Here is a 26,056-nt window from a genome sequence, read left to right as displayed (position 1 = left end):
GCTGATATCAAACTATGTCAACACATAATTATGTGTCATTCCCCATCTACTCAAGTCATGTAATCAATAACCTCTAATTTACATTAAATAAAAATAAGTGGGAGAGCGTTGTAGAAACCAGTTCAAATGCCGCTGCTGACCAGGTGGAGATGGTGTCAGTAATTATATGGGGGTTGTTTGGTACTCTGGTTCCATCTGATCCAACCCTACCCTGAACTGGGTACATTATTATCCTGGTGTAGTAGTGAAGGTAATTTGCAGTATACAGGTGCTGGTCATATAACTAGAATATCATCAAAAAGTTGATTTATTTCAGTAATTCCATTCAAAAAGTGAAACTTGTATAATGTATACATTCATTCCACACAGACTGATATATTTCAAGTGTTCATTCCTTTTAATTTTGATGATTATAACTGACAACTAATGAAAACCCCAAAATCAGTATCTCCCCGAAAATTAGAATATTGTGAAAAGGTTCAATATTGAAGACACCTGGTGCCACACTCTAATCAGCTACTTAACTCAAAACACCAACACAATCTACACAATCATGGGGAAGTCCAAAAGACGACCACTGACACCTTGCACAAGGAGGGCAAGACACAAAAGGTCATTGCTAAAGAGGCTGGCTGTTTACAGAGCTCTGTGTCCAAGCACATTAATAGAGAGGCGAAGGGAAGGAAAAGATGTGGTAGAAAAAAGTGTACATGCAATAGGGATAAACGCACCCTGGAGAGGATTGTGAAACAAAACCCATTCATAAATGTGGGGGAGATTCACAAAGAGTGGACTGCAGCTGGAGTCAGTACTTCAAGAACCACCACGCACAGACGTATGCAAGACATGGGTTTCAGCTGTCGCATTCCTTGTGTCAATCCACTCCTTTTTTTGTATTGGTCTAAAGTAATATTCTAATTTTCGTAGATACTGAATTTGGGATTTTCATTAGTTGTCAGTTTTAATCATCACAATTAAATGAAATAAACATTTGAAATATATCAGTCTGTATGTAATGAATGAATATAATATCCAAGTTTCACTTTTTGAATGGAATTACTGAAATAAATCAACTTTTTGATGATATTCTAATTATATGACCAGCACCTGTATACTACACAAGTGTGACCTTGTTTTCTACCGTTGTGCGCCCCTTATGGGTGGCCACAGTGCTAGACAAACAAGCCTGCTAGAAGAAGGTAGAAGGTAGTTTATTTGTCACATTACAACAGGTTATAAAGTGAAATTAACTTTGTAACTCCCTTCTGCTAAAACCAATGTTTCATAAATATAGGCACATTTCTCATCTTGTCTCTATTTCAAATCACACTAGGAAGTGGAGTTATCACAATATTATTCTGGAAGGGGTCGTAGCAAACCTGCCCTACCCAATCAGGGCCACGTAGAGCTGCAATCGGCATACACACAAAAAACAAGCATCCCTCTTCCCCTACCCTCCTGTTGGAAAAACAAATCATCTGCCCGAAAGGTCTGGGCTGGGCTGAGTGTTGCATTGTGGGACTGTGGAAACAGAAAGCTGTCTCAGCTCTAGTGTGCCCTCCTCTGTCTGTTATGGGCTGGAGGGAACATGGGTGCCATTCTCCGCCGCACCCTTGGCCTTGTGCAGAGCAGCCTGAATACGGAAGTGTGTCCGTGATTCCATCGAGTAGTTTTTGTAATTTTGCCTGAAACGGAGTAAAAAGAGTTACTTATAATCACTTCTGGAGTAAATCTTAATCTAAATTCTTATTTCACACATGGGTATTGTAATAAGCCCATAAATCACAAAGATAATTTTACAATCAAGTCAAAGTAGGCCTACACCTTGTCATTCATTCTAACACTCACTGTGAGATTTATTATTAGATGAATAGGTGTGGTATATTTCATTAACAATGATGACTTGTTGTTATACACTCAAAAAATATAAGGCATAGTAAACATTTCATTAAACTGCAGGAAGCAAGTGGAGAATCTTTGAGATTCTTCTCATGAGTACAGATGGTTTGAATATGTGTTGCTGACTGAAAGACTTACTTTGCTGTTTCTAGGAGTTTGATAGCTTCACTTGTTCTGCCTTGCTCCAGACACAGTAGGCCATGCTCCAGCAGGGCATTGGGAACCAGGTAGTGGTCATACTTGATCTGAGACTCACTGCGCATAATGTCAAAACACGATGGTTACAACATGTGTAGAGGTGAAGTTACTATTAACAAATATTCCATTTAATTGTTGTACCATTTTTCAAAACAAAACCGCCTATACCCACAACAAATATGATTGGGCTAATTGGCAATGACACACTGCAAGAAACCAGAGCATCTCTGTTTTTCTCGTTTGGCTAAGCATGCACACTAAACCTGTCTCATTTCTCAGTTTGTACCTCCTCGATTCCTCTCCTCGCATCTTAGTCCCTCTCACCCGATATGCGAGCGGAGGAGGCGAACATGAAACACGAAAAGAGAGGAGTCGAGGCAACAGGTATTTAATGAAATGAGACATCCTTGCTTTGGAGCCGTCATTTCAAAGCAACACAGCTGCATTATCTGTCCATTGTTTTGTGACAGCCTACCGCTATAATCTCTGTCAAATGAGCAGACCAAGTGACGGCACCAATACATAAAGGCTACAGATCATATCTTCACAATCCAGAAACATGTCTGTTAACATTATGACATGTAGAATCATCTCGATGTCGCATAAAACATAGCATATGTCAAAAACAGTAGCTATCATGCACTACACAGAAATCTAGTAGGCGTAACTCACTCCCATGGGGGTTTTTTTGGCTGTGTGCCTTTTGACTATAAACAGGAGATAATTTCAGCCCTCAGCTTGATGAGGGTGAACGTTTCATCATCAGTGTAAGAAATGACACAGTCTACAGCCCCAATTGCAACTGTCGTCATAAGACTATACTTTTGTCATGACATGTGCAGACTACATAATGAGCACTATAATTGTATGACAACATGAAATACAGAAAATTAGTGTGAAGGCAAGAGGATGCTCTTGTTGACATAGCCTAACAATTTGGCGTTTATAGTCACAATTATAGCAGCTTAATAGGTGTGATGGGCGGTTTGGCTTTGGCACTATCTGAATCCGCATATATACATAAATCATCCACCCGCCTCCCACCTGAAGAACATTTCACTCCACCTTTACTGGACCCTGTAGCTTTCCATGTGGTTTCTTTAGTGTGTGTTGTAATGACATAGGAGTATTTTCTTTAACGATTTACTTTAATGATTAGAGAGGCTATTGTGAGTCATTTTAAACGTTTCCATAATGTCACTTAATGTTGTAAAGCAGCAAAACTAAATAAACCCGTCGCCACATTATTCCAAACCATTCGTGGTAGAGTACCTCAGGCCATTTCTTGCCTCTAGTATATCTAGTTATTGATGATTGCTTACCTTTCAAGTAATACCTGTTGTTTTTCTCCTGTGCCTTAAGATTCCTGTGCTCCCACCTGCAACCTCACATCCAGTATCTGCTGCCATTGCTTACCTACCTGCCCCTTGCTCACCTCTGCCTCACCAGACTTCACTAGTTCTGCATGTGTTGTAAATAAAGACTGTTAATCTTTACTCAGTCTCTCGTTTTCTGTGTCCCCTCTTGGGTCCGCCTAAACACATTCACTGTACATGCCTGTGCACATTACTGAGAGAGTCTTACTTGCAGAGGATGAGGGTAAAGTAGTGTTCAGCCTCCTCCTGGTGGCCAAGGTGTTTGAGACACAGTCCCTTTAAGAGGCTCAGAAGACACTGATCATCTATGGAGAACTCAGTCCCTGACAAACACACAACAGAACAGTTAGGAACAAACAGATTACCAAATAGGTACAGTAATTCTGGACAAACATTCAAAAAGATTACATCTACAGACGATATAATTCTCTTAGATGCTCACAGTAAATTTAGCACCAGTATAGAATCTAAAATAAATGCAACCCATGTTAGCATGTTAATTTCAAATTAAAATAAAATTAGAATTTAATCTATTAGAAAGATCTGGCTCTGGTAAATAAAGTTGCATACTTGTGCTGCTCTCAAGTTTAGCTTGTGCCTCATCCAGAGTTTTCAGCATGCCCTCAGTCAGGTCTTTGTGTTTGCCAATGACTGTATAGCCGTTCCAGATGTACATCATCTCCTAGACAACACACAAATTGGACAAAAATCTGAGAATCTTCATAAAAAGTATTTTCTCTCTGACAAACCAACGCTCTTTATGGATTTGACTTACACAAAGGTTATTCTTGTAACACTAGTTCTGAGAGCACCAATAGAGCTCTCCATACTTCTCTGAATCCTGACTGGTTCAGCCAATAAAGACAGATCCGCCAAACCCCGCAAGTGTAGGTTGTGTAAATAGCTGTGGTACCTTTACCAGGCAGCCACAATGTCAGCAACTCTAGGAGTGGTGGATTGACAAGGTTTACTCATGGAGCTCATAGCCTACTCTGGAAAAAATGCCATTTTATGATCCATCCCAGCTAGATTATAGAGGTATGAAATGCCATAAAAAAACATTATGTTTGGTTCTCAGTCAACCTTCCACAGCCTATGTTACAGGGTAAACTCTATGTGAAACAGAACAAATGTGTTCTCTGATCACAGGGTTACAGCTTTAACTCAACACTATGCTGCTTTGATCGGCTGAATTTGTGGATAGTAGGTTCGGATACAACAGCTATTTGATCCAGTTACGTCAAAGAAACAATGCAACTAGATTTTTGTATCTGTTCCAGTGGATCCCGATATTTTTAACTAAGTCGTTTTTCCTACTGATAGACAAGCTGATATCAGCTTTTATATGGAATGGGAAAAATGCACGCATCCATAAAAGTATTCTGCGGCGACACCGAGAGCATGGAGGACTATTATTACCCAATTTTCAGTACTATTATTGGGCAGCCAATACTCATTCTATGTTATATTGGTTTAATTCGCATGCTGGTGGTCCTAAGTGGCTCTCTCTTGAGAATTTGTCATGCCATCCTGCTTCTTTACATGCATTGCTTTGCTCAACATTACCATCACACTCCTTCAAAATATGGGGACAGTTTAGAAGACATTTTTCACTTAATGATGTATCAGTCTATGCTCCCATAGTAAGAAATCACATGTTTACTCCTTCTATTATAGATGATTCTTTTAGTGCCTGGTCTGTAAAAGGCCTTAGGGTACTAAAAGATATGTCTATTGAAGGTACTTTTGCAACTTTTCAGCAAGTGAAATCTAAATTCCAAATTCCTTACACTCCTTTCTTCAAATATCTTCAACTTCGCAGTTTTGTTGCATCATCTGTTAGTCACTTCCCCTCATTACCACCTGAGTCACTTCTTGAGATTGTTCTAAAAGTGAATCCATACTCCAAGGGGGCCATTGGTAAACTCTATAGTGCAATGAATACTCATAATATGGGACCTTTGCCTCACGTGAAAAGATTGTGGGAAGTCAAAGACATCGAGTGATTCAATTTAAAGTCGTTCATAGATTGCATTTGTCTAAAGTAAAACTGGCAAAATTTAAATCAGACATAGATCCTCACTGTATTAGATTTTTGGAAGTCTATATTTAAATTTATTTCCGACACATTGGGGACAGTCATTAATTTTTTGTATTGGTGCAACAGGTGGGGATTGTTCTTGGGTGGGTTGGTTAACATAAAAAGAAAATGTATTGTATAGTGTATCTTATGTTAGATAAGATGTTCAATAAAAACACTCTGAACAAAAAAAAGAAACAATGCAACACACTGTACATGTAAAAAATACAATTATGCTCAGGTAAGGCAGTGCGACATGGCAAAAAGCCTCGTCCAGTACTGACCAGTGGAGGAGCCGGAAGAGGAATGGGGTTTTCTGCGACGTAGCGACGGGCTTTCCTGATGGCAAACTTCTCTGTTGGTAAAGATTTCCCCGCTATTTTCTGCTTCAGCCCTGGGACCTGCCTGAAATATGTTTACACATACGAATCAGTTGTATGGATAAAATATGTGACACATGGTTTCGAGCAATTAAATATCTGAATCAGACTGTATAATGCTAAAGGTCCAATCAAATGTTTAATTAGTGGAGCATTTTTAGAAGCTGTGTACCCAAAAAAAATCACTTGTTAGTTCTGTGCAATTCTCGCTAGTTCATATTCTTGTTAGTTCATATTCCCCACCAAAGACAGCCTCTTCCCAGAAGAAGTAATGATGATATCATATACAGTATATACATAACTGTCACAGTGAGTCATCTCGGTTTTACTGTGGGTGCTGTGTGTAATTTCAGTGCCTAAGCTCTTAGTTTATACCTGAACAGAGTGAACGCAGTCTCCCCGAAGGTTAGGCAATCATCAGGAGTCAACATGCTGAGGTAAGATGCTTTCATATACGCATAAGTAGCCTGAGGGAAGGAAGAAAGTGGTTACTACTGCAATCGCATCTTTTTCTTTTTTAAACGAGATGAGGAGAGAAAAAACAGTGTGGAGTCAAGTATATTCTTAGTCTTTATTTTGGTATCAAGACATGTTGTATTTTTTAACCACTACAAACTGCTGACTTGGCTTTCTGTCTCTCTCCATAGCATAACATTTAATTTATTTTCTTATTATCACTATCAAATATTGAACGGATTTTGCCTTGTGTATTGTTGCTGCCAGGTGAAACCACCGCAACTAACAGGACAATGGAGAGAGGGGGATTGGTTTGTAACACAAGTCCCTGACTGGAAGTGGACTGGGGAGCAATTTCTATGTCATAACCACCACGTGGCAAGACACCCCCCAATGGTGGTGATTTTCATGGTGGAAGGGTCACATGTTTCTCTATGAGAAACTCTAGTTAACCTTTTCTCCAACTGAGAAAAGGTTAACTACATTTGTCTTTAAAAAAACAGAAAGAAAACTGCCGAATCAAAAATGTTTGTCAAACTAAAAAAAGGGTTGGTGTTCTCATTTTATGAAAGACTGACTGACTAATGACCATTCAACAACAGATGTGTGCTGTGGTTGTTAAGCATCTGGGCTTTCATCAGGAATGTCTTTGCTGGTTTGAAATCAAAGGTACAGTACTACAACTATCTCTGAGAAGCTCATCATTGTATATGCTAAGAAGTGTTGTAATTGTTTACTTATTTCAGTCTTCCTCATAATTTGTACTTGACAACCTTCAACAAATTTGCATTCATTAATTATCCAGAACACACTCAAATCCCACACTACATGGCCCACCTTGGACCAGGAGTTCTCCTTGCTGAGCAGGTCAGCATAGAAGTAGGCCATCTTCCAGTGCCTTTTGTACGTGAAGCACCACATCAGCTCCCAGTAACACATGTGGTGGAACTGCTTCCACTCCTGCTGCACCTCACAGCACTCCTCAAAATGCTTGATGGCCTGAAAGCATACAAACCACTGAGGATCTCATCTTCTTAAACATATTCAGTGTTAATGTTAATATGTGGTGAGCAACCCAATACAAATCATGTTTGAGTGGGCAAATGTATTTTTCATATGACTTAGTGTGATAAAGATGACGGCAGAGTTTTCTTCTTGTGGTTTCTTTAATTCTGGCTCAGGACTTGTGTGAATATTAGTGTTATGCATTATGAGTAGAGGACACAGAGGGGTCAACATTTGTATGTCATTTTTTTAGTAGTGGGCAAATTAAGTCATCCATTCCATTGAAATAAGACACAATTTGTAACTTTTACTATATATATGCACTCTAGTAGAAAGGTTGTAGCAGTAGCAGGTGTTTGTACACATTAAACTGACTGAAAGATTTTGAAATGCAAAAGCAGGAAACAAACATGTTGTCTGCGTGGTTGAACCTGCAATGCTTGCTTTGTGTTATATATATATATATATATATATATATATATATCCAATGTGTGTGTGTGTATACATACATATTATTTTATTTTATTATCATGACCAAAAACAGATCAAAACACATCAGTAGTCGCAAACAAAGTCACATATTCATAAAGAGGAGTTTCGTGAAGCATAGTCAGACATGGAGGCAGACTCACAACTAAAACTGTCAGACAGTGTTCTCAGTAAAAAGATGACCATATAATTTAGTCGACCAGTGAACTCAAATTTAAATACAGGCTGACAGACACATGTATACACAAGACACTCACAGACCTCAAGAAATGTGTAATGGCATGGTGCATTAAAAAAAATCCACATGAAAAGTGCTGTGGTGAATGTGGTTTGGTTTTCAGGAGCACATAAATAACGGGCACTCACGTCATCCAAGTTGCCTTTGATCACTTCTATTCGACCAGCGAAGAACAAGAAGATTGATCCCTGGGAGAAATACAACCCACAGTATGTCTGGGAACAGGACTCTTCTAATTATGCAGAAGATTTTTTTTAAAAACACGGTTAATTCTGACACACCTTAGGATATTTTTTGAGATATGGCTGCAGCAGTTTCTCTGCATCTTCCACATCTCCTTCTCCAGTGCCTATAGAGAGACAAGCAAACAGCTAAGATCCTCGACTGTTTTTGTGGTTGGTTGCAGCTGCATGTTGTGTTTGTGTGTCCTTACTCACCCAGTATGAAACTCATGAAGGTGTGATAACAGAGCAGCAGCATGTTACAAAGGAAGGACCTGAATGTGCTATCTGCAGAGCCCTCCTGAAGCTGCTGAAGACCAAACTCCTGCATGAACACACAAAAACACACACACAGATGTGCACACTTGAACACTCAATCACAGAGGCAAGAAATACATTATAAATGTATTTTTTTACTTTTTGCTATCCAATTTTAACAAAGAAAGGTCACAGATAGGCTTGTGTACATACGATGTCTGTTTTATTGCAACCAGAAGATAAATCAATTAAATTATAAAATAATAATTAAGTATAGTGGTTACATAAATCAAATCAGTAGTCATAGTTTACAACAACAATTATTTCAGCATAACAAGTAACAGGAAGTCATGATCAAGAGAAATGGTACAGTCATTAGTTTTTATGATCAAAGCAAATTTTAAGTTATTCACCCATCAAGTTTCATCTCATGCTTTCACTAAAAATGTCACGTTCACCACAGTCAACTCAGTAGTAGTGATATGAGTTTCACCACAAATCATAGGCAAGATTTACTGTGAATCAATGAGTCAGTGAAACTGCAATTACAGATACAATTCAGGAGTAATCCACATACACCGTTTGTTGTTGGTAGCAAAGACCCAGTACTTCACACAGCACAGAACAATCCATCCCCTGTCAAACATCTCTAATTCAACCTGTCACACCCTCGGTCATGTCAGCTCCTCTCACTTGCCAGCAGAACTCACCTTATTTCCAGAGAAACCGACAAACTCCAGCAGCTTGAGCGTCCGCGTGGGCAACATGGAAATCATCTGCAGGAAGTAGACAAGCAGTGGAATTGAAAGGCTAGCAGCATGATTCCAGCAGGAAACCTGCTTTTCCCGAGGAAACAATCTTGAATTTCATAAATATTCTGTCCGAGGGCCACCAGTTGTGCAGTAATTACAGATGTTTTCTAACCAACCACTACAAATAAGTTAAACTGACAAACAATAACAGGATGAAGTGCACATGTCTAGTATCCCTAAATAATTACTGCACTTCACTTTACTTCTTTAATATTATAAGTGCATATTTTTTTGATAATAAATATAATAAATGCAATAAATATAATCTAACACTAATCAGTCACTGTTGCCTGGGGAGCAATAATCTCAAAACACACTGATTGTTTGCATGTTAGATTAAAGCTAATCTTATTGTATGTTCATCATTTGCTCTTTATGTGCTTCTGTCTGATTAAGAGCATCTTAACCATCCCCAAAAAATATAAGGCCAGCAGGTAGGTTTCAGTCTTATTTTTCACTTTGGTTTAGGCTTGATACTTTCTGGAAGTCATTTGTCCCACTATTCTTTGAGCAAGAATCAAACAACTGATTCACACACTGTACTAATAACTCCCATCCTTTTTAACTGAGCAACGTTTCAATTTAACAGAGATCAAACATTTCTGACAACACCTGACAAAGCCTTTGCTTTTTGATCCAGCATCGGTAAAAGTTTTTTTGGATGTGCGTACCCTACACCCTTTTTTGTCAACAGCTATTATTTGACCTGTGTATGATTACACATTCACCCTTCTACTTACTAGATTAAAGGCTCCTACTCCCAGTTTAACACCACCCTCAAAATGGCCATGGTTGTCACCATGACTGTAGCCAGAGGACTGGAGGACTGTGTGAAGCTCTCTGTAAAAATAAAAGACAAAGTATGCAGATTAAAAGGGTTTTATAAGGTAATGAGGAAGAGTGAACTTTTTTAATAAGGTCTATTAAAACTGGGACACAAGCATGGCAAAATGTGAACAAGAATATTCTGGGCTCTCACTTGTATGTCTGGTAGCTGTTCCTCACTTTGATTCCCCCTTTGATGAAACTGATCATGTTTTCATCCTGAACAGAGAGGGAGCAAGAGAGCAGGTGAGGTAAGAGAAGGAAAAGAAACAGAGAATAAGTTTAAACAAATGTGATAATGTGATTAGTGGTGGCAGATTCAGTGGCAGTCCTGACCTGAAGGAAGGTGAGTGCTGCCCTCTGCAGGAGACACTCGGCGTAACAAACTTCCGCGTGAAGTTCCTCTGAGGTGAAAAGATTACGTCACAGTTATCCTCAGTCAGACAGCCTGAAAGCTACAGCGTAATGGCCAAACACACATACATATATACAGAAACACACACACACACACACATACACACACACACACACACATGCACGCACCACGCATGCACGCACGCACACACACCAGAAGCAAAGATTCAAACTAGTAGCCACACAAGCTCACATACAATTCAAGTACTCACACATGCAACACACAACGGAAACTGCTTCCCTAATACTGCTTCCTTAATACTGACATCTGTTATTATGAATCGTGGTGGTGACACATTACTTGTCCTGTCAGTCCAGCACTTTACTGACCTTCTGTGAAGTTTTTGGAGAAGCTTGACTTCTTGCGGTGCCTGATCGAGAAAGCACAAAAAAAACCCATCAGCTGTCATCAATGTGTTGGTTCCACTGAAAATCTTCTGGATTGTATTTCAGCAGCATTGCACTGTCTTTGCTTATCTTGTTTCCATGCAAATCAGCGACTCAGCCTCTTTCCAGTAAAGACAGGACGCTGAGCTGCTGCGGGCTGAAGTTACCACAAGGTGCTGACCGTGCATTAAATGTCCTACCTAACAGTAACAACACTCAAAGAGAAAACTGTGTGTGTGTGTGTGTGTGTGTGTGTATCTGGGTAGGCTAACTAGATCTACTGTTAGTCTGAATCAGTTCAGCTCTGAATCATGACAGATTCTCACAGTGGCTCCCGGACAAATATTGACAGACTGTTGTGAGACTCTTTCTGCCTGTGAGCCTCGACGATCTCCTCATGTTCTCTGGGTTTAATAAGATGTTGCTAATGGGAACCAGTGTTCTAAAGATACAGTTTCATGTGTCTAAATGTCTAAATCAGCAGTGTGAGTGCTGATCAACCTCACTAACTGTGACTAAAATCAAACGTTTTGGCTTGTTTCTAAAGCAGCTTGTCTCTAGACTGGCTGGCTTTTAAAAGACAAGCTTTACTTTTGCAGCTGACTATAGACGCACTAAAAAAAGCCTTGTCACAGTTTATCGGCTGGTCATCAGGGCATTTTAACTCCCTGGTGTTGTGGAGAAAGTCTTACCGCTGACAGAGAGCCTGGGCCTCCTTCATAGTGTTTCCTGCAGACAGAATGTGTTGGGGTTCAAAGGTCATCATGGCCTGCATCTCCAGGATGGTGGCATAGGTCAGAGCGTGGTACATGCTGTCTTTGGTTCTATAAAAAAAAATGTAATAAGACATCACACAATATTTGTTTTTAGTTATATTGGAAAAGCCTTGGAAATGAAAGAGGAAGTTGTAGATATAAAATTACATTTTGATCCAGATAGATCATGTGCTGTTTCTGTTTTGCTGACAGAGACGACGAAGAGGCGAGCAAAATGTTTTTGTCTGATTACGAAAAGATTCATACAGTAGTCACTTAATCAGGCAGTGCAAATGAAAGCTGCAGTCAGATAATGAATTCCTGCTCACGACCGAGATGTGTGATTGAATACCTGGAAGACTAAAGCCCCAACAATACACAGAAAAGGAAAAAAAAAGGTAGCGCCTATTTATATCTGTGGTGTCTCACATTACACCCTGCGTTTAACAATAGTTCCTGCAGGTTGTACAGTGATGAAGGAGGAGTAAAAGTGTTTGATGTCACATACATTTTTCCAGTAGATGTACTTGTTTTTCCAGTTGAAAGAGCTTGTCATTCTAGTTATAAACCATTATTTGAACTAATTAATTAAAAACATAAACATAGGGCTTCATCATTAATGTGTGAGCAGCTGCAGTCACATTTAATGGTTGAAATAACTTCATATATATGTATATACTATATATTTATTTACGTATGTATTGTATGTTTGTGCATGTATTACAGATACGCACACAAACAAACATAAAGGCAGAGGTGTGTAGAGAGGAATGCTGTCTGTATGCATTACTGACATTTCGCTGCTGTGCCCAGTCTCTGTGATGTTACTCTGAGCTACAACCACTAGTCTTTCATGGACACTGGAAAGTTAATTTGCATCAAGAGATTTTTTTTTTTACCAATGGAAATAAAGCATAAAGACACTCTTATTATTGGATATATTTAATTAAAAAAATACTTTGATACAATGAAAGTGTTATCATCCATGTGACTTTTAGCCTGTCAGTGACATAGATTTGCAGAAATACATCAGGGTTTGACTAGCTGACAGAGAGTGTCTGCTGAGCTTTAACTCCACACCTAAAGGAATTAATATTATTAATTAGAATCCAGTGACCAATTGGTAAACAAGAACCAACTCAGTAACAGCCAGGAAGCAACAGCAGAGAGTCAGGGACAGCAGAGATTTGCCTGCCTCACATTTCCATTGCATCAGGCTTATGTAAGACGACCCAAGCTCAAGCTGAGAAACCTTTTAAGATGGACCTGTTAGTTCAATTGAATTGCTTGTAGCTGTGCTGAAAGTGGCTGAGAATTCAAAATATTTCACAGCAGCACTCCGGTATTTTTCAATCAGCATCATCTCAGGGCTCAGGGATAGGAAGGTCTTTACCCTTCTGAAATGCACTGAAGAGTTGAAGAGTTGTGTTGTACTTTCTCTCTCAATGCATGTATGCACACCCGCCTTCTTTTCAGTTCTGCACGTGTTAGTAACAATCAGGAAGTGCAGAAGTGGCGTGGGTTATGAACCAAAACAGAAGAGAATGGCACAGCTCATCAGGAACAACAATGTCATAACTTCTCGCCAAGATGCACCTCCGTCAGTTGCTATATTGTATATGTATGTAATACTTTTCCAGTACACCTCCTGCACCGACTCCCTGCTACAGCTGTGACTAAAAGAGCAGGATTGCAAGATGGGAGAAGAAGATTATACTGTTTTGGCTGTATTTGGTCTTTTGGCATGTTTGAACAGAGACCTGGCAAATAAAACAAATCCTGCAGTTGGATACCTCTGGGATTTGACGGCTGATCAAGAACACTTGACTGTTTACAAAGCAGGCATGTTTCTATAATGTTTTAGTCTGCGGTGGCTCCTTGACTACGAGAAACATATTGACTAGGCCTCAAATATCTGAGCCCTTTAAGAGAGAAGCAATTTAAAGAGACAGCTCTGCTTATAGGCTTATATCACGTGATACTGATGCATGAACAGTAGTTACACAACCTCATAGATAGATGGATAGCCTTTATTGTCATTGTACAAAATACACAAGGAGGAGTGCTATAAATCAAACAACAAGAAAGTGCTTTAACCCCGTAATGGCTAGCCCCTGTCTTCCTCCCAATGCATGCTGGGAAGGGCTCCAGCTGCCACTGACCATAAACAGCAATAGGGGTAAAAATAATGGACAAATGATTGATTAAAGTGCATCCAGATAATGAATGCTCTCTCTGAAGTCTTTCCGGTATTTTAGTTGTAGTGCGGTTGCGCGTGTGCTGCAGAGAGTCTGCCCTTGATCCACCTGACTGCGTCAGCACACAGCTGGAGGAAGGGGAAAAGGAGACACAGATTGAAGAGGGAGAGAACTGGACTAAAGCAGAGGAAAGGCAAACACAGAGGAGGAAAGCTTCTGCTGCTGCTTCACATCCTCAGGACTGCTTGTTCCCAAAATCTTTCAGAGTATCTCTCTCACAATGCAGCAGATGTCATCACACCTTACATAATATTACATAAGTCTGATGCCTCAAGCATCCTCACAAAACCCTTTTCTGAGCAGCAAATGGGAAAGTTGTGACTGGGTTTTATAGAAGATTAATAAATGTAATGTATAGAAGAAGTGCTGAATTAAGTGTAAAACAACACTTTAATATGACTGCATCTTTTCTGTCTACTGTATTCTTTATTTTTTTAACTAAAAGAGGCTGGAGGGAAGAAAACAGCGATTGCTCAGCAACTTAGCAAGTATTTAATTTAACTCTTTCACAAAAAATTTCCACATACCTAAGAAGGACATTGAGCAAAGACCACAACAACACCTGGCCAGATCACGATGATGGAGCCCATGATTATTATAGGATAGACCTGTCTTATCTCATACTGTCCTACTGCATGTGTCAAATCCAACCATCTGGGCTACAGATGTACATATTTGCAACTACTGTTTGTTCAGGTGCACTTTAGCGACTGGAAGAGGCAGAGGTAGCACACACAGAGCTGTGGGAAGAATATCGAGACAGAAATGAGGAAACCCGCTGAGCTGACAGACTGCCAAGCCTCAGGTGGCAGCATCTAGAGGTGTCGTTGGGGTGGATATAAACAGATTTTCTTCCAGGTTGTACTATTCCACAAACCCAGATATAAACACTAAAGCATTTTATGATTATGACAACAGGATAGTCACCTGGCAACAGTATTATATGTTATGTTGCAACGAAACTCTCCATAATTTAGTCTGAGCTAAGAAATCAAACAAATGACATCACCCTTCACTATTTCGACACTTACAGAGCAGAACAGCTGACAATGGTTGTCAATCTAGCTGTAGAACAAAAAGACGAAAATAATGTACAGGCTGACAGAAGGTTGTTATTCTTTTTCAGTGTAAGCAAGTACTGAAAAGAAGGAACTGGGTCTAAGGAGTGGCCCACAGCCCCAAAGAAGAAGTAGAGGGTGGAGAATAATAGCAAGAGCGTGATAAAGGTTCTCATAATAAAGCAGAGAATGAGTAGTAAATAATGGAGTAACTTGATGACACAGTGTTAAAGAAAAAAAACTAGAGGAAGTATGTGAGCCCAGAGAGGGCGTTTGTCTTTGTGACTAAATACAGCACGTCAATCATGTCAACCCTACGGCCATAAAATCATCCAACCAACATCAGCAACCAACACCAAAGTTCCTGTTGCCCTCCATGATGTAGACACTGGTATCTCTGTTTCTGACCTGTTACTGTGCCAATGACTGGGTATTCAGACTTTAAAATGATTGCTTTTCTACTGATTTAGAACAGGAATTTAAAGCATCAAAATGCTCTAACAGTCATTGTAACGCTCAGCATTTACAGCATGACATTTTTGACATTTTTGTTGAGCAAATAAATTGATCTAATTGCTTTTAGGAAGGCGTACTGCCATCAGCAAATGTTAAACAGCAAACAATGAAATGTATTGGCTGAGGAAATGTGTAATAAATCAACAAAGGCAATTCAGCAATGGCAAAGAATTTTGCTGAATCATTATCATCATCATCATCAAAACAGAAGCAACAGAAGTGTTAGTGACATTAAAGCATGTCCTTTAATATACACCCCTGCCTTCCAATCAGAACAGACTTTCAAGCGAGCGAGACGACCATGTCAAGACAAAGAGTCTAAGCCATGCAAGCGGCTACACTTACATATACAGAGGTGCACTGAGCTAAATGCTAACATGCTTTAGCAGGTATAAGTTTACCATGTTCACCATCTTAGTTCAGGGTTTTAGAGTGCTAACATTTACTAATTAGCACCAAACAAAAACACTTCATCCACAGGACTTTTTCACAGCAGACTTTTTGATTTGAGTGCAAAAACACCTAAAAAAAATAGTAGTTGCTTGCATGCATAACATCAGCTGTTTGTCTGTATTCATTATATTTGTCCATGAAAGTGCAAAGTCAGGTGCGCCAGAGCTCGACTAGAGCTGAGTACAGCACCTGTGTTAGCATGTGGGGTTCAGGTTGTTCTCCTACCTGCATCTGAGCCGGGCCTGCGCCTCCTCAAAGTGGTTTCTGAGGAACAGATCCAGGGCATCCATGCAGTCCTCCAGAGCCAGCGACAGGTCTGACCGGGAACACCTGCAGAACCAAAACAAAGAGAAAAGAAAGAGTGGTGAAGAGTGAAAATATTATTATATTATATTGTTGTTTGTGTTTGTAAGTGCTCAAAAAGTCAGTCAATCGAGTTCATTACAATTTCACAGGCTGGGAATACAAACATTCCCCTAAACCTTTTTTTTTTATAAAATTTGATTCATATTTGAAGATCCATGTCACCTCACTTTGTACTGCCACCCGCCAGTACCTCTAACTGTCTCTCACTACTGTAGCGAGCCTGTTCTCCTTTACAACAACAAAGGCAGCCTCCAAACACTGACCTACAACAGAGACTGGGATCTTGATATTGTCTCATTTTACATATTCCTCCTTTATTCAACTCTGTCTACTCCTCTACTACAATAGAAACAGAAAGACATGCAGGGTGAGCCAGACAAGCAAACTGGCTCAAGAGAGTGCTTCGCTGTTAGTGTTGTTGCTGTTTGGATCAAACTGCACATTACAGAGGCAATCAATTTAAATTACCGTACTTGCACAGCTGTACTAAAGACAGTGTATTAGGGCCATTGTAAATTTAAAGAAAGAAATATAGAGCCAGGGGAGGGAGGTAATATTCTGAGAAAAAAAATCTCATTTCCTAGATTTAAAATACTTGAATATTCTCTGAGATTAAGCCCAGCTGTATAATCCGCTACGTCCAATGGTTAAGTGAATTGTTGTGGTAGGATTATAATGCAGAAGGGGAGGGCATTGTTTAATCTGTAAATCAGGAGGTTGAACACAGAGAGGCTGCTGTTCCAGCAGGTCAGGGGAGAGTGCTGGCAACACATTGGACAACGCTTCGGTGCTAACTGTTAAAACTAAAATGCCACCACAAACAAAGCATTAATTATTCACATTTATTAATCAGAGCATTCCCAATAATCATTCAAAATCAGCAGGGACAGGCACATAGAAACAGCTCTCTCTGTCTCTCTCTCCTTCACTTCTCTGTGGTTTCCCTTCTGTGTGTGGAATGATTTGGGCCGAAACTTCTAATTACAACCACAAAAAGCAAACGCTTAGCAAAGGCTAAGAAACGTACCATGGTGTCCATTGATGTCTATCTATCTTCTCTGCTCTGTTTTACTACTCCGGCCAGCGCCACACCTTCACATGCACCCCATTTTTAGCCAGACTCATTTCACCATTTTACACTTGCTCAACTGTGTGTCTTACTGTAATCATATGGCAAAATATTTTGACACCAAAAAGTATTAAACCACCTGCCAGCATACTACCTACCGTAAGGTTTATATATGGGGCTTTTTTGATAGTGACAAAGAAGGGGCTGGATTCAATAAATTAAGCAGGCTGAAATCACCTCCCTCTGCCAGCATGGCCAAGAAGAATAGCCTACAAGTTGCAATGCACTGGTTGGACACGGAGGGTGGACTGAGCCCAAAAGTTTTGCTTGAGTCCAGCGTCTGTGTTCAATTCATTCCACTAACTAACAAACCTATTTCTTGTAAAAGTATGATTTTAAAATCTCAGAGAATATTCAATTTTTTTTCTCTCTCGCAAATCTGACTTGTAAATTTGGATTTTTTTCTCTGAATATTACCAACCTTCCTTGGGCTCCGTAATTTTCTTTTGTCTACAATGGGCTGCTGTCATACCACTTTTATAAATAAATAAAAAAGCAAGCTCATGGACCAGTTTTGAATAAGATCATGCATTATTCCTCACTGTTGTAAGTTGTCTTTGTGAAAGCAACTAGCAACTGGTGATTATTGTTCATGTTGCTGTTATTACATGGTGCACATGACCCTCCTGTGACGGGTGTACAGTGTGGCCAAACAGGACACAATGAATGAGAATACTGCACTCCTTCATCCTTCATCACAAGGCTCCCTCCTCTTTGTGTCCACTCACTGTACCATTAATGGATTTGTTCATACATTTCTTTACTTCAGAGTGAGCACATGGCATGTGAAAAACACATTACCACTGAGCTTAATGAGCTGACCAAATTACTAAGTTGATGGAAAATCTGAAACACTAATGTCAGCATTAAGATTTGATTTGGATTTTGACTGTTTTGTAGAATGATACATTTTTCTAAGATTCAGTTATTTGCCATTTCTGTTCATTTGTATCATAAAATGCGAGTGACCCATTTTCTGAGTTGGTCATTTGTTTGTCATGTTATTGATGTGTTTTTGTGAAACGGGAACTGGATTTCGATTTTGTTTCATTTTGAAATGCCGTTTGGTAGTGCTTTGATCTTCTATTCCACTGTATTGATCACATGAGCATGACGTGTCCCCCATTTACATTTACCAGCTGCAGCCAGTCAGTATTACCTCATCAACTCAGAGTTCAGAGGTCAGCAGCAAATATCAGACAGATGCAGTAGAGAGCAGAAACTGAGCAAACACAACTACGATGAATGTGTATAATAGCAGCGACTAACAGACAGCACCCACTTCACATTCCTGCCAATTAGAAACCCACAGGGAGTATAAACTCATCACACACACGCCAGCATAAAGGAGCGCACATACACACTGGTGCAGCTAATGACATGCGGGTGGCTGTATGTGTATGACTGACATGTGTGTTCAGTATACATGTGTCTTCAGGTGGACAAACAAACAAGACTTACAAAACGTGTCAGGCACCAAAGTGTAGGTTTTAGGTGTTCTGACAACACAACAAACAGACAAAGAACAACTCAAAAATGAGATATTGTTTTATACTCACAGGGTCTGTGGGACAACCAGTATCACTGTATGAAAAAAGTACTAATACTACCACAATACCCAGTATTACAATACAATTAACAATTTTGATACTTATTAATATTCAGCTAATTTATAATTAAGTGCCTACTAACAATAAAACAATGAGACATAAAGGGATCAATAATACAAAGTTAATAATACCAGAATATTGCAACAAGGTAGCTAGCATATGTGTTTTTGTCATTGATTTGAAGGATAATGCTGCAGAGTCACATGTCTTCTCCCTGTGGCCACTGACTCCAATCCGAGCTTTCTCTACTGTGTCGTACCAGTTTTCCCTCTGTATGAATATAGGTGCAGTGTCTGCCTACTGTCAATTTTACTTATAACAACAAGCTTACAGAAGAACTAGAAGCAGTCAGATGTGTTTAAGCAGCTAAACCAAACTTATCCATCGTCTTAATGTTCTTATGTACTGCCTCAGCATTGGCTATATTCATTCCATGGACCTTCACCTTAACTGTAACTAGTAAAAACTCATGCCTGACCTTGACTCTAACTCTAATCTTAAAATTAAATTGTTGTCTAAAACCTACAACCAATTCTTAACCCCACACATATAGTATTTATATCACATTAATCCATCTTCTTAAAAGGGTTAGAACCTTACTCAAGTTTAATTACCTGTTAGATTCAGGGCATAACGTATTAAATAATATATTTCAATGGTGTTGTTCAAAGTGTCATGCAGGGGCAAATAATCAAATCAGTAAATAATTTAAGTCTAGGCCTACTATGTTGACCGCATGCTTATGAGGGTGAACAATCAGTGGTGTCATCATTGCCTTATAGCTGGAAACTAACACAACTGGGCCTGACTGACTGGAAGACACAGTCAAGAGAATCTGAGGCTTGGTGACACGAAAATCAGCTTATTTAGGAAAGATTATAGTACAGTACAGGACACTGCTTCAAATGGAGGGAATAACTGACAATTGTATGCAGGAAAGAAAAGGCATGACCAGCACAATGAGGTGAGCCTGTTAGGTTCAGGATGTGCATACCACGCATTGTCCTTATAATTTAATTGAACTTGATTTCTCTAGGGAATAACTTTCACAGTGATGATCATTATCAGTGGGCCATACAAACACACACACATGCCACAGATAAAGCCCCACAGCCATTATTCATATACACACCCCTGCATGTGCACATGAAAACCAGAATGCATGCATACTCACACACACGCACACCCCTCCAAGAGTGACGAAGCATTAGTTTATACGACTGGGAGCTTTCATACCATTCATTCCAGCCGGTATAAGATGTTCACAGGCATCGTACCATTGAGCTGTGACACAAAAGAGCTAAGCTGCTCCTATAATAAACCGAGCAAGTTTGTCACCATGCCTGAGTGTCACAGCTAGACAACACACACTTTTCAGAGCATCTCACAGAGGCCAACTGATTACCAAACATACGCCATCCAAACATACGGCAAGTATCTTACCCGTTTGACAGAGTATCTTCCTCTTCTGACATTTTCATCTGGCAAACTGTGTGTGTGTGTGTGTGTGAAAGAGAGACGGTGAAAGAGAAAGATGACAGAGCTAAAGAGAATTGCAGAAGTGAATGTGAGCCTGGGGCCTTTCCAGCAGTGCAGTGTAATCTATGTGTATGTCTCAGCAGCAGCAGCAACAAGAGCAGCAGTAGCAGAAGCAGAAGGGCAGAGGGGTGAAGGAGAGAGAGAAAGAGAGAGGGAAGACTGAAGGAGAGAGGGAGGGGGGGACAAAGGGAGGAGGAGGAAGGATGCAGCAGCAACAGCAGACCTTAATAAGATTGGGATGACTATCACACATGAGGGGAGAATACACAGTCTATCTGTACTGCCTCTAACCCACACACACACATACAAAAAGCCTGTCACACGTCTTCCGATCATCACCCTCACACACACTGCAGTCTCTGCTCTGATTGGTTAATGCAAAGTCAGAGGTGGGGCTAGATGCCCACAACTCACAGCCGGAGGTTTTTTATATAAGATGGGAAATAACAAAAGAAAACAAAACAGAAAAAAAAACTAGGAGGAAGACAGTGACAGTTGAAAGAAGAAATAAGTTACACGTCCTTTGTTCATACAAAACTTTGTGCTTTCTACTGCTGTAGGTGAAAAAGAGAAAGTGAGATTTAAATGATGTAATAAGCGAGTGCTGCTGCTGCGTAGTGAGCATCTCAGCAGGTCCAGTGTGCTGCAATGTTCAGTCTCTGCCACTGCAGCGACCAGAGAGTACAGAAATAGAAGACACAGATGCAGCACAGCACCTCATAATGTGGATTCACAGAACCTGATGTGAAATCATGAATGAAAGACAGGCACAGTGCCAGGAGTTACTGCAGGTCGTTTAGTAGTTTAGAGGGAACTGACACGACCCACATCTCACATCAGCCGTTAAGCTCAACATCAGTAGTAATTACAGATGTGCTGTCCGTTTTAATGCAGACATTCTGACATGGCATAGCAGGAAGGAGGTGTGATTAATAATATTAGTAAGGGTCACACTCCATTTAGCTTTAGTAGGTAAGGACTAGGACAAACACTTAAATGGAACAGAGCCGTGTTTGTTAATTCACCGTGTTTGTTAATTCACCTCAGTCTTGCATTAGCATCGCAACTTATGATTATTTTCTCAATTAATTGATTCATTGTTTGGTGTATAAAATGTCGGGAAATAGTAAAAGAAAATGCCTGTAAAGTTCAAAACTCAAAGATATTCATGTTTACTAGCATATGAGACAAACAAATGCAGCAAATCCTCACATTTGAGAAGGTAAAACAAGGGCAACTTTGGTATTTTTGCTTGAAAAATAACTTTTGTCATTACTTGATTATCAGAATTGTTGCCGATTCATTTTCTTTCAATTGACAAATTAATTAATCAACAAATTGCTTCAGTGCTATAATTGTTTCATAGAAAATATTATTTCTCTCCATCAGTAGCATGGCTCTATAGCACACTTACACAAACACGCACACACACTCTATTAGTAACGCTGGTAACACCAAGAAAGCATGAAGATCACACTCATGTGACAATGTTTAAGTGCTCATCACTTTTCTCCTCCATGGTAACCCATAAAAACACAGATATAAGAGCAAAGCACTTTGGCCAGCACAGAAACATGAGGGGAAATCCTTTCAAGACTGTAGTAAAAAAAAAAGCTTAAGAGTGTGTCTCATGTGCGCGTGCGCGTGCATGTGTAAGTGTGTGTCCCATGTGTGCTGTGAGGAGCAGAGTCAGTCACGGGTTTAAGGTGGAGATAATTAGATTTGACATGCAGCTGTCCTCATGGTGGACAATTGGATTTGGCAACAGAAAAACAAGGATTTATGACCCAAATGTTGCCATTTCAAACTATCTGGGCTTTTAGCTTAGTACAATAATATGCAAATATCTACTTATTTTATTTGCCGCGCAACAGTGAATCATCCGAAACATTTGTAGTTCTAAACACTGGTGTCAGTATGGTAGGTCTTCTCCTTAAGTCCTCAGTGAAAAGAATATGATGCTTTTGTTTTGTTTTTGTTCGGAAAAACACATTATAGCCAATAATGATTTATTGATAACATACTTCTTCCAGTGAGGTAAATGAATCTTATTTTGAAAGTAAGTAGAACAATTAAGGCATGAAGCCATTACTTGCAAAGTAAAATGGATCTGCCACAAAGCGAAACAAATCGTTCTCTCATGTCTTTCTATTAAATATGTAGGCAGATTTTGTTTCTGATGGACAGAGCAGGCTAGCTGTTCCCCCTGTCTCCAGTCTTTATGCTAAGCTAAGCTAACTGCCTCCTTGCTATAGCGTCTAATCCAAACAGGAAGGCGGTATCAATCTTCTCATTTAATACTCAGCAAAAATGCGAATATGCACATGTCCCAAAATGTTGAGTGTAAAGACTAACCAACTAACTAAATCTGAATTGTAACATGTGAATGCTACATTTATTTACATTTATAGTTCATTTTGCTGATTATGCATGATCTTTTCCTAAAGTTTCCTCAAATCCTCCTCCTCAGGCGACCAATGCATCCTTTACATGCCTTAACAGAGAACACAGGATTATACTATTGAATTAGCAACTGGTTCATGTTCATACTCAACTGATCATGACTTGACACAGGTGAGGTGACAGATGATTCTCAGGTTCTCTCGGTCTGAATTATTGATATGTTGAACAGCGGGGAGAAGCTGTGTTAATGCCAGTAACTTTCTAATGACCTTTACCTCATCATGTTAATATGTCAAGTGAGGAAGTCCTTTAAAGTCAATCTGCTCACAGCGACTCACTGTCATACAGGACTGCGAAATAGTTTTTTTTTAATTAAGTCAAACGTTTTCCAAATAGCAAGACATCAGCGTGTTTTTCAAAGCACTTTTGTTGTGATCTAAACCAAAATGTTGTCACTGGCCAGTCTTACCCATTTGATGGATCTGTTGATTCCAGAGCATCTTTTTGTTCCGACAGCTGTAACCTGAAACGAGGAACAAGATCGAGGCAGTTTTGAGAAAAGAGGGAAATCTCAAGAGATGCAAAAACTGCTGAAAGGCCAGGTATTGTTTGAGGAACATAATCGTGGGAGTCATTGAAACGTGGACACTCCCAGGATACTTAAATCTTGGCAATGATTTGGGGCAGAGACTATGTCTGATATGGGAACAGATCTTGGGAAAATTTTGCAGATGAATTTATTTTATTTTTCATTTAATACATGTCCTTCAGTGGTTTTCAGTTCACTGACACTCACCCGAAGTTTGTGATGACGGAATCCAATTCTGGAGTGTTTATGATTGACAACCTGGGAAAAAATAAATAAAAGTTAGCCTGTATATGACAACATGTCTGTGGGAGATAAAATGCTAACAGCTAATGAACTGACAAGACTCAAATGTATTGTTATACTGTTATTCAATTTGCTATTTGCACTATGAGCAGCACAGGGTTTGTTGTTTTCTTTGTGACACTGCTGATTGTTTCTGACTGTAAGGATAAATGACTCTGTGCACAAAGTGAACGTACTGGCTCAGGGAGTCCGGGCTGTCAGGTATGTCTTCTGCCTGCACGGCATCCCTGCAAAGACGTGAAAAGTCAACTTAGAGAGAAAGTAAGAACGGATCTCATGATGGTGAGAGGAGAATGTGTGCTAGGATATAATTGGAGGTCTGACCTGAAGATCTGAGGAGGACTCACAAGTTTTATATAGATATAGATAGACATTTCAACTAAAATTGTCACCAGCATCGGACTTCTTTATGTGATAAATAACAGACGACATCAAAAGGAAGTAAAAAAGTAATTATAACATGAATATATTCATTACACTCAATGCGCATCAACAAGGCTAACTAATAATGACAAGTCGCCAGCAACAAAGAAGCACATAGCAGTAACACAAGACTAAATGGATCAAAGCTGTTTATTCCTCAGATTTTATGCTGTATTTTGTTATTAACACTTTTTATGCACAAAATGTTATTTAAGCCAGTGTGAAGCTTCCATCTTTAATTAAGGTTAGGTCAGTGGTTCCCAACTTCTTCAGCTTTGCACATGTAGCAAAAGATTAGAGAAACATCTAAAAGTAAACATGATTTGATGTGGCTGAATTTAATTATTTACTGTTTACCACCCAGGTAATCCCTTAAATCCATGTTGTGATCACTCTGACCTCCTGGATTGGAACCACTTGGTTAGATCACCCCATCATGAACATATTACAAATATTTAAGTATGTACCCTACTGCTAACACACCAAAAGCCTGCTTGACCACATCATGAATGCAATGTTGTCTAACAAGACTTAATGAAAGCAGCTACAAGGATCATGCTACTGAACTTCACCTATAGTACAGTGATATTGACAGTGATCTCACAGGCAACAGACTCTCTGGATTTATTAGATAAAGGGCTCCTTCAGCTACCTGTCAAATACAACTTTTTTGTCTTTCTGGATGGTAAACAGTGGCAGCTTTGGCAGAACTTTAACAACACAGGTCATATTTCTGATGTAAACCCACTCAGAGGAGATTGTGTGTGGTCTGCAGAGGATCTATGAGGGTCCTGAACATGTTGTATTCTACACACAACAATCTCAGTGAGATGGCAGCACACTCTCACTGTTGGCTGTACTATACGAACACAGACAAGTACCGACAGAGTCAGGACTTGCACAGATTTTCGGAAGCTCATCTCTTCTACTCACTTTTTACTATCATTTTTCTTCACGCTTCGCCTCCAGTTGGTGATAAAACTCATTCCACAGCACTGGGATCCGGTGAAACAGCAGAATTATCCCGCAGGTTTACGCAGTGGACATGGACGGACAGACACACGGGAGAGGAGAGGAGCAGCTCACACAGAGTCCACACTGACAGGAATGAAGGTACAGCAGCTGCTGTGCGCCTTCCTCCTTCCTGACGTGCTAAGGTGTGCTGCTCCCATCACCATAATAATGACTTCAAATGCACTCCAGTGTAGCTGCTGCACTTCCCGCTGATTGCATGGTCCTAAAGCCGTCCAAATTAAAGTTTCACACTCAATTAGATTTCTTACTTAATTAATAAATAAACACGTAGTGTTGTAGTCAAGACCGCCAAACCGAGACCAAGTCAAGACCAAGACCAGAGTTTATCGAGACCGAGACAAGACCAAGACTTTTAGGGGTTGAGACCAAGTCGAGACCTAGACCGAGGGAGGGCGAGACCGAGTCAAGACCGAGACCAGTTCCCCACATTACATGACACACAATAAAATGTGGAACGAGATCATCTGAAATTGATCTGAAATATCCACATTCCTATTATAGCACTCACATACGAACACTAAGCGGCGGAAATCAACGTAAGCATCGCCCGGGAGGGGTGACAGTCGTTAAAGGTAACAACC

The 26,056-nt window shown here is 39.8% G+C and overlaps 1 protein-coding gene across 2 annotated transcripts; it reads right to left on the bottom strand.

The window, feature by feature from the left end:
• Positions 1-1,195: 1,195 nt before the first annotated feature.
• ttc39a (tetratricopeptide repeat domain 39A) lies at positions 1,196-25,590 on the bottom strand. 2 transcript variants are annotated; one of them, XM_038715927.1, is made up of 21 exons: positions 25,374-25,590; positions 24,194-24,244; positions 23,922-23,972; positions 23,595-23,648; positions 16,304-16,408; positions 11,731-11,862; positions 10,982-11,022; positions 10,574-10,641; positions 10,392-10,456; positions 10,153-10,252; positions 9,311-9,376; positions 8,559-8,667; positions 8,403-8,470; positions 8,250-8,309; positions 7,227-7,388; positions 6,309-6,400; positions 5,838-5,958; positions 4,044-4,155; positions 3,682-3,796; positions 2,038-2,154; positions 1,196-1,685 (listed from the first exon to the last, which is right to left on the bottom strand). In XM_038715927.1, exons 1-21 carry the CDS (start codon positions 25,424-25,426, stop codon positions 1,571-1,573), a joined length of 1,857 nt encoding a protein of 618 aa, XP_038571855.1. In that variant the 5' UTR covers positions 25,427-25,590; the 3' UTR covers positions 1,196-1,570. The 2 variants fall into 2 exon arrangements, with proteins under 2 accessions (XP_038571855.1, XP_038571856.1); XM_038715928.1 differs by lacking the exons at positions 23,595-23,648; positions 23,922-23,972; positions 24,194-24,244; positions 25,374-25,590 and adding an exon at positions 20,627-20,884.
• Positions 25,591-26,056: the final 466 nt, after the last annotated feature.

This window comes from Micropterus salmoides, unplaced genomic scaffold (genome assembly GCF_014851395.1).
Source record: "Micropterus salmoides isolate LMB-PRFRI ecotype aquatic unplaced genomic scaffold, ASM1485139v1 Ms_hic_scaffold_13, whole genome shotgun sequence".
Classification (NCBI taxonomy): Eukaryota; Metazoa; Chordata; class Actinopteri; order Centrarchiformes; family Centrarchidae; genus Micropterus; species Micropterus salmoides.
Note: the sequence above shows the minus strand (reverse complement) of the source record. Positions and strands in the feature narration are given on the sequence as shown.

Excerpts from the sequence above, each read along its gene's own strand:
- ttc39a (XM_038715927.1), bottom strand. The coding sequence starts at position 25,426 with ATGAGTTTTATCACCAACTGGAGGCGAAGCGTGAAGAAAAATGATAGT. Across the intron at positions 24,245-25,373 it reads AAGAAAAATGATAGTAAAAA|GGATGCCGTGCAGGCAGAAG; the intron begins GTGAGTAGAAGA and ends ACGTCTTTGCAG. Across the intron at positions 1,686-2,037 it reads AAACTCCTAGAAACAGCAAA|GCAAAATTACAAAAACTACT; the intron begins GTAAGTCTTTCA and ends ACTCCGTTTCAG.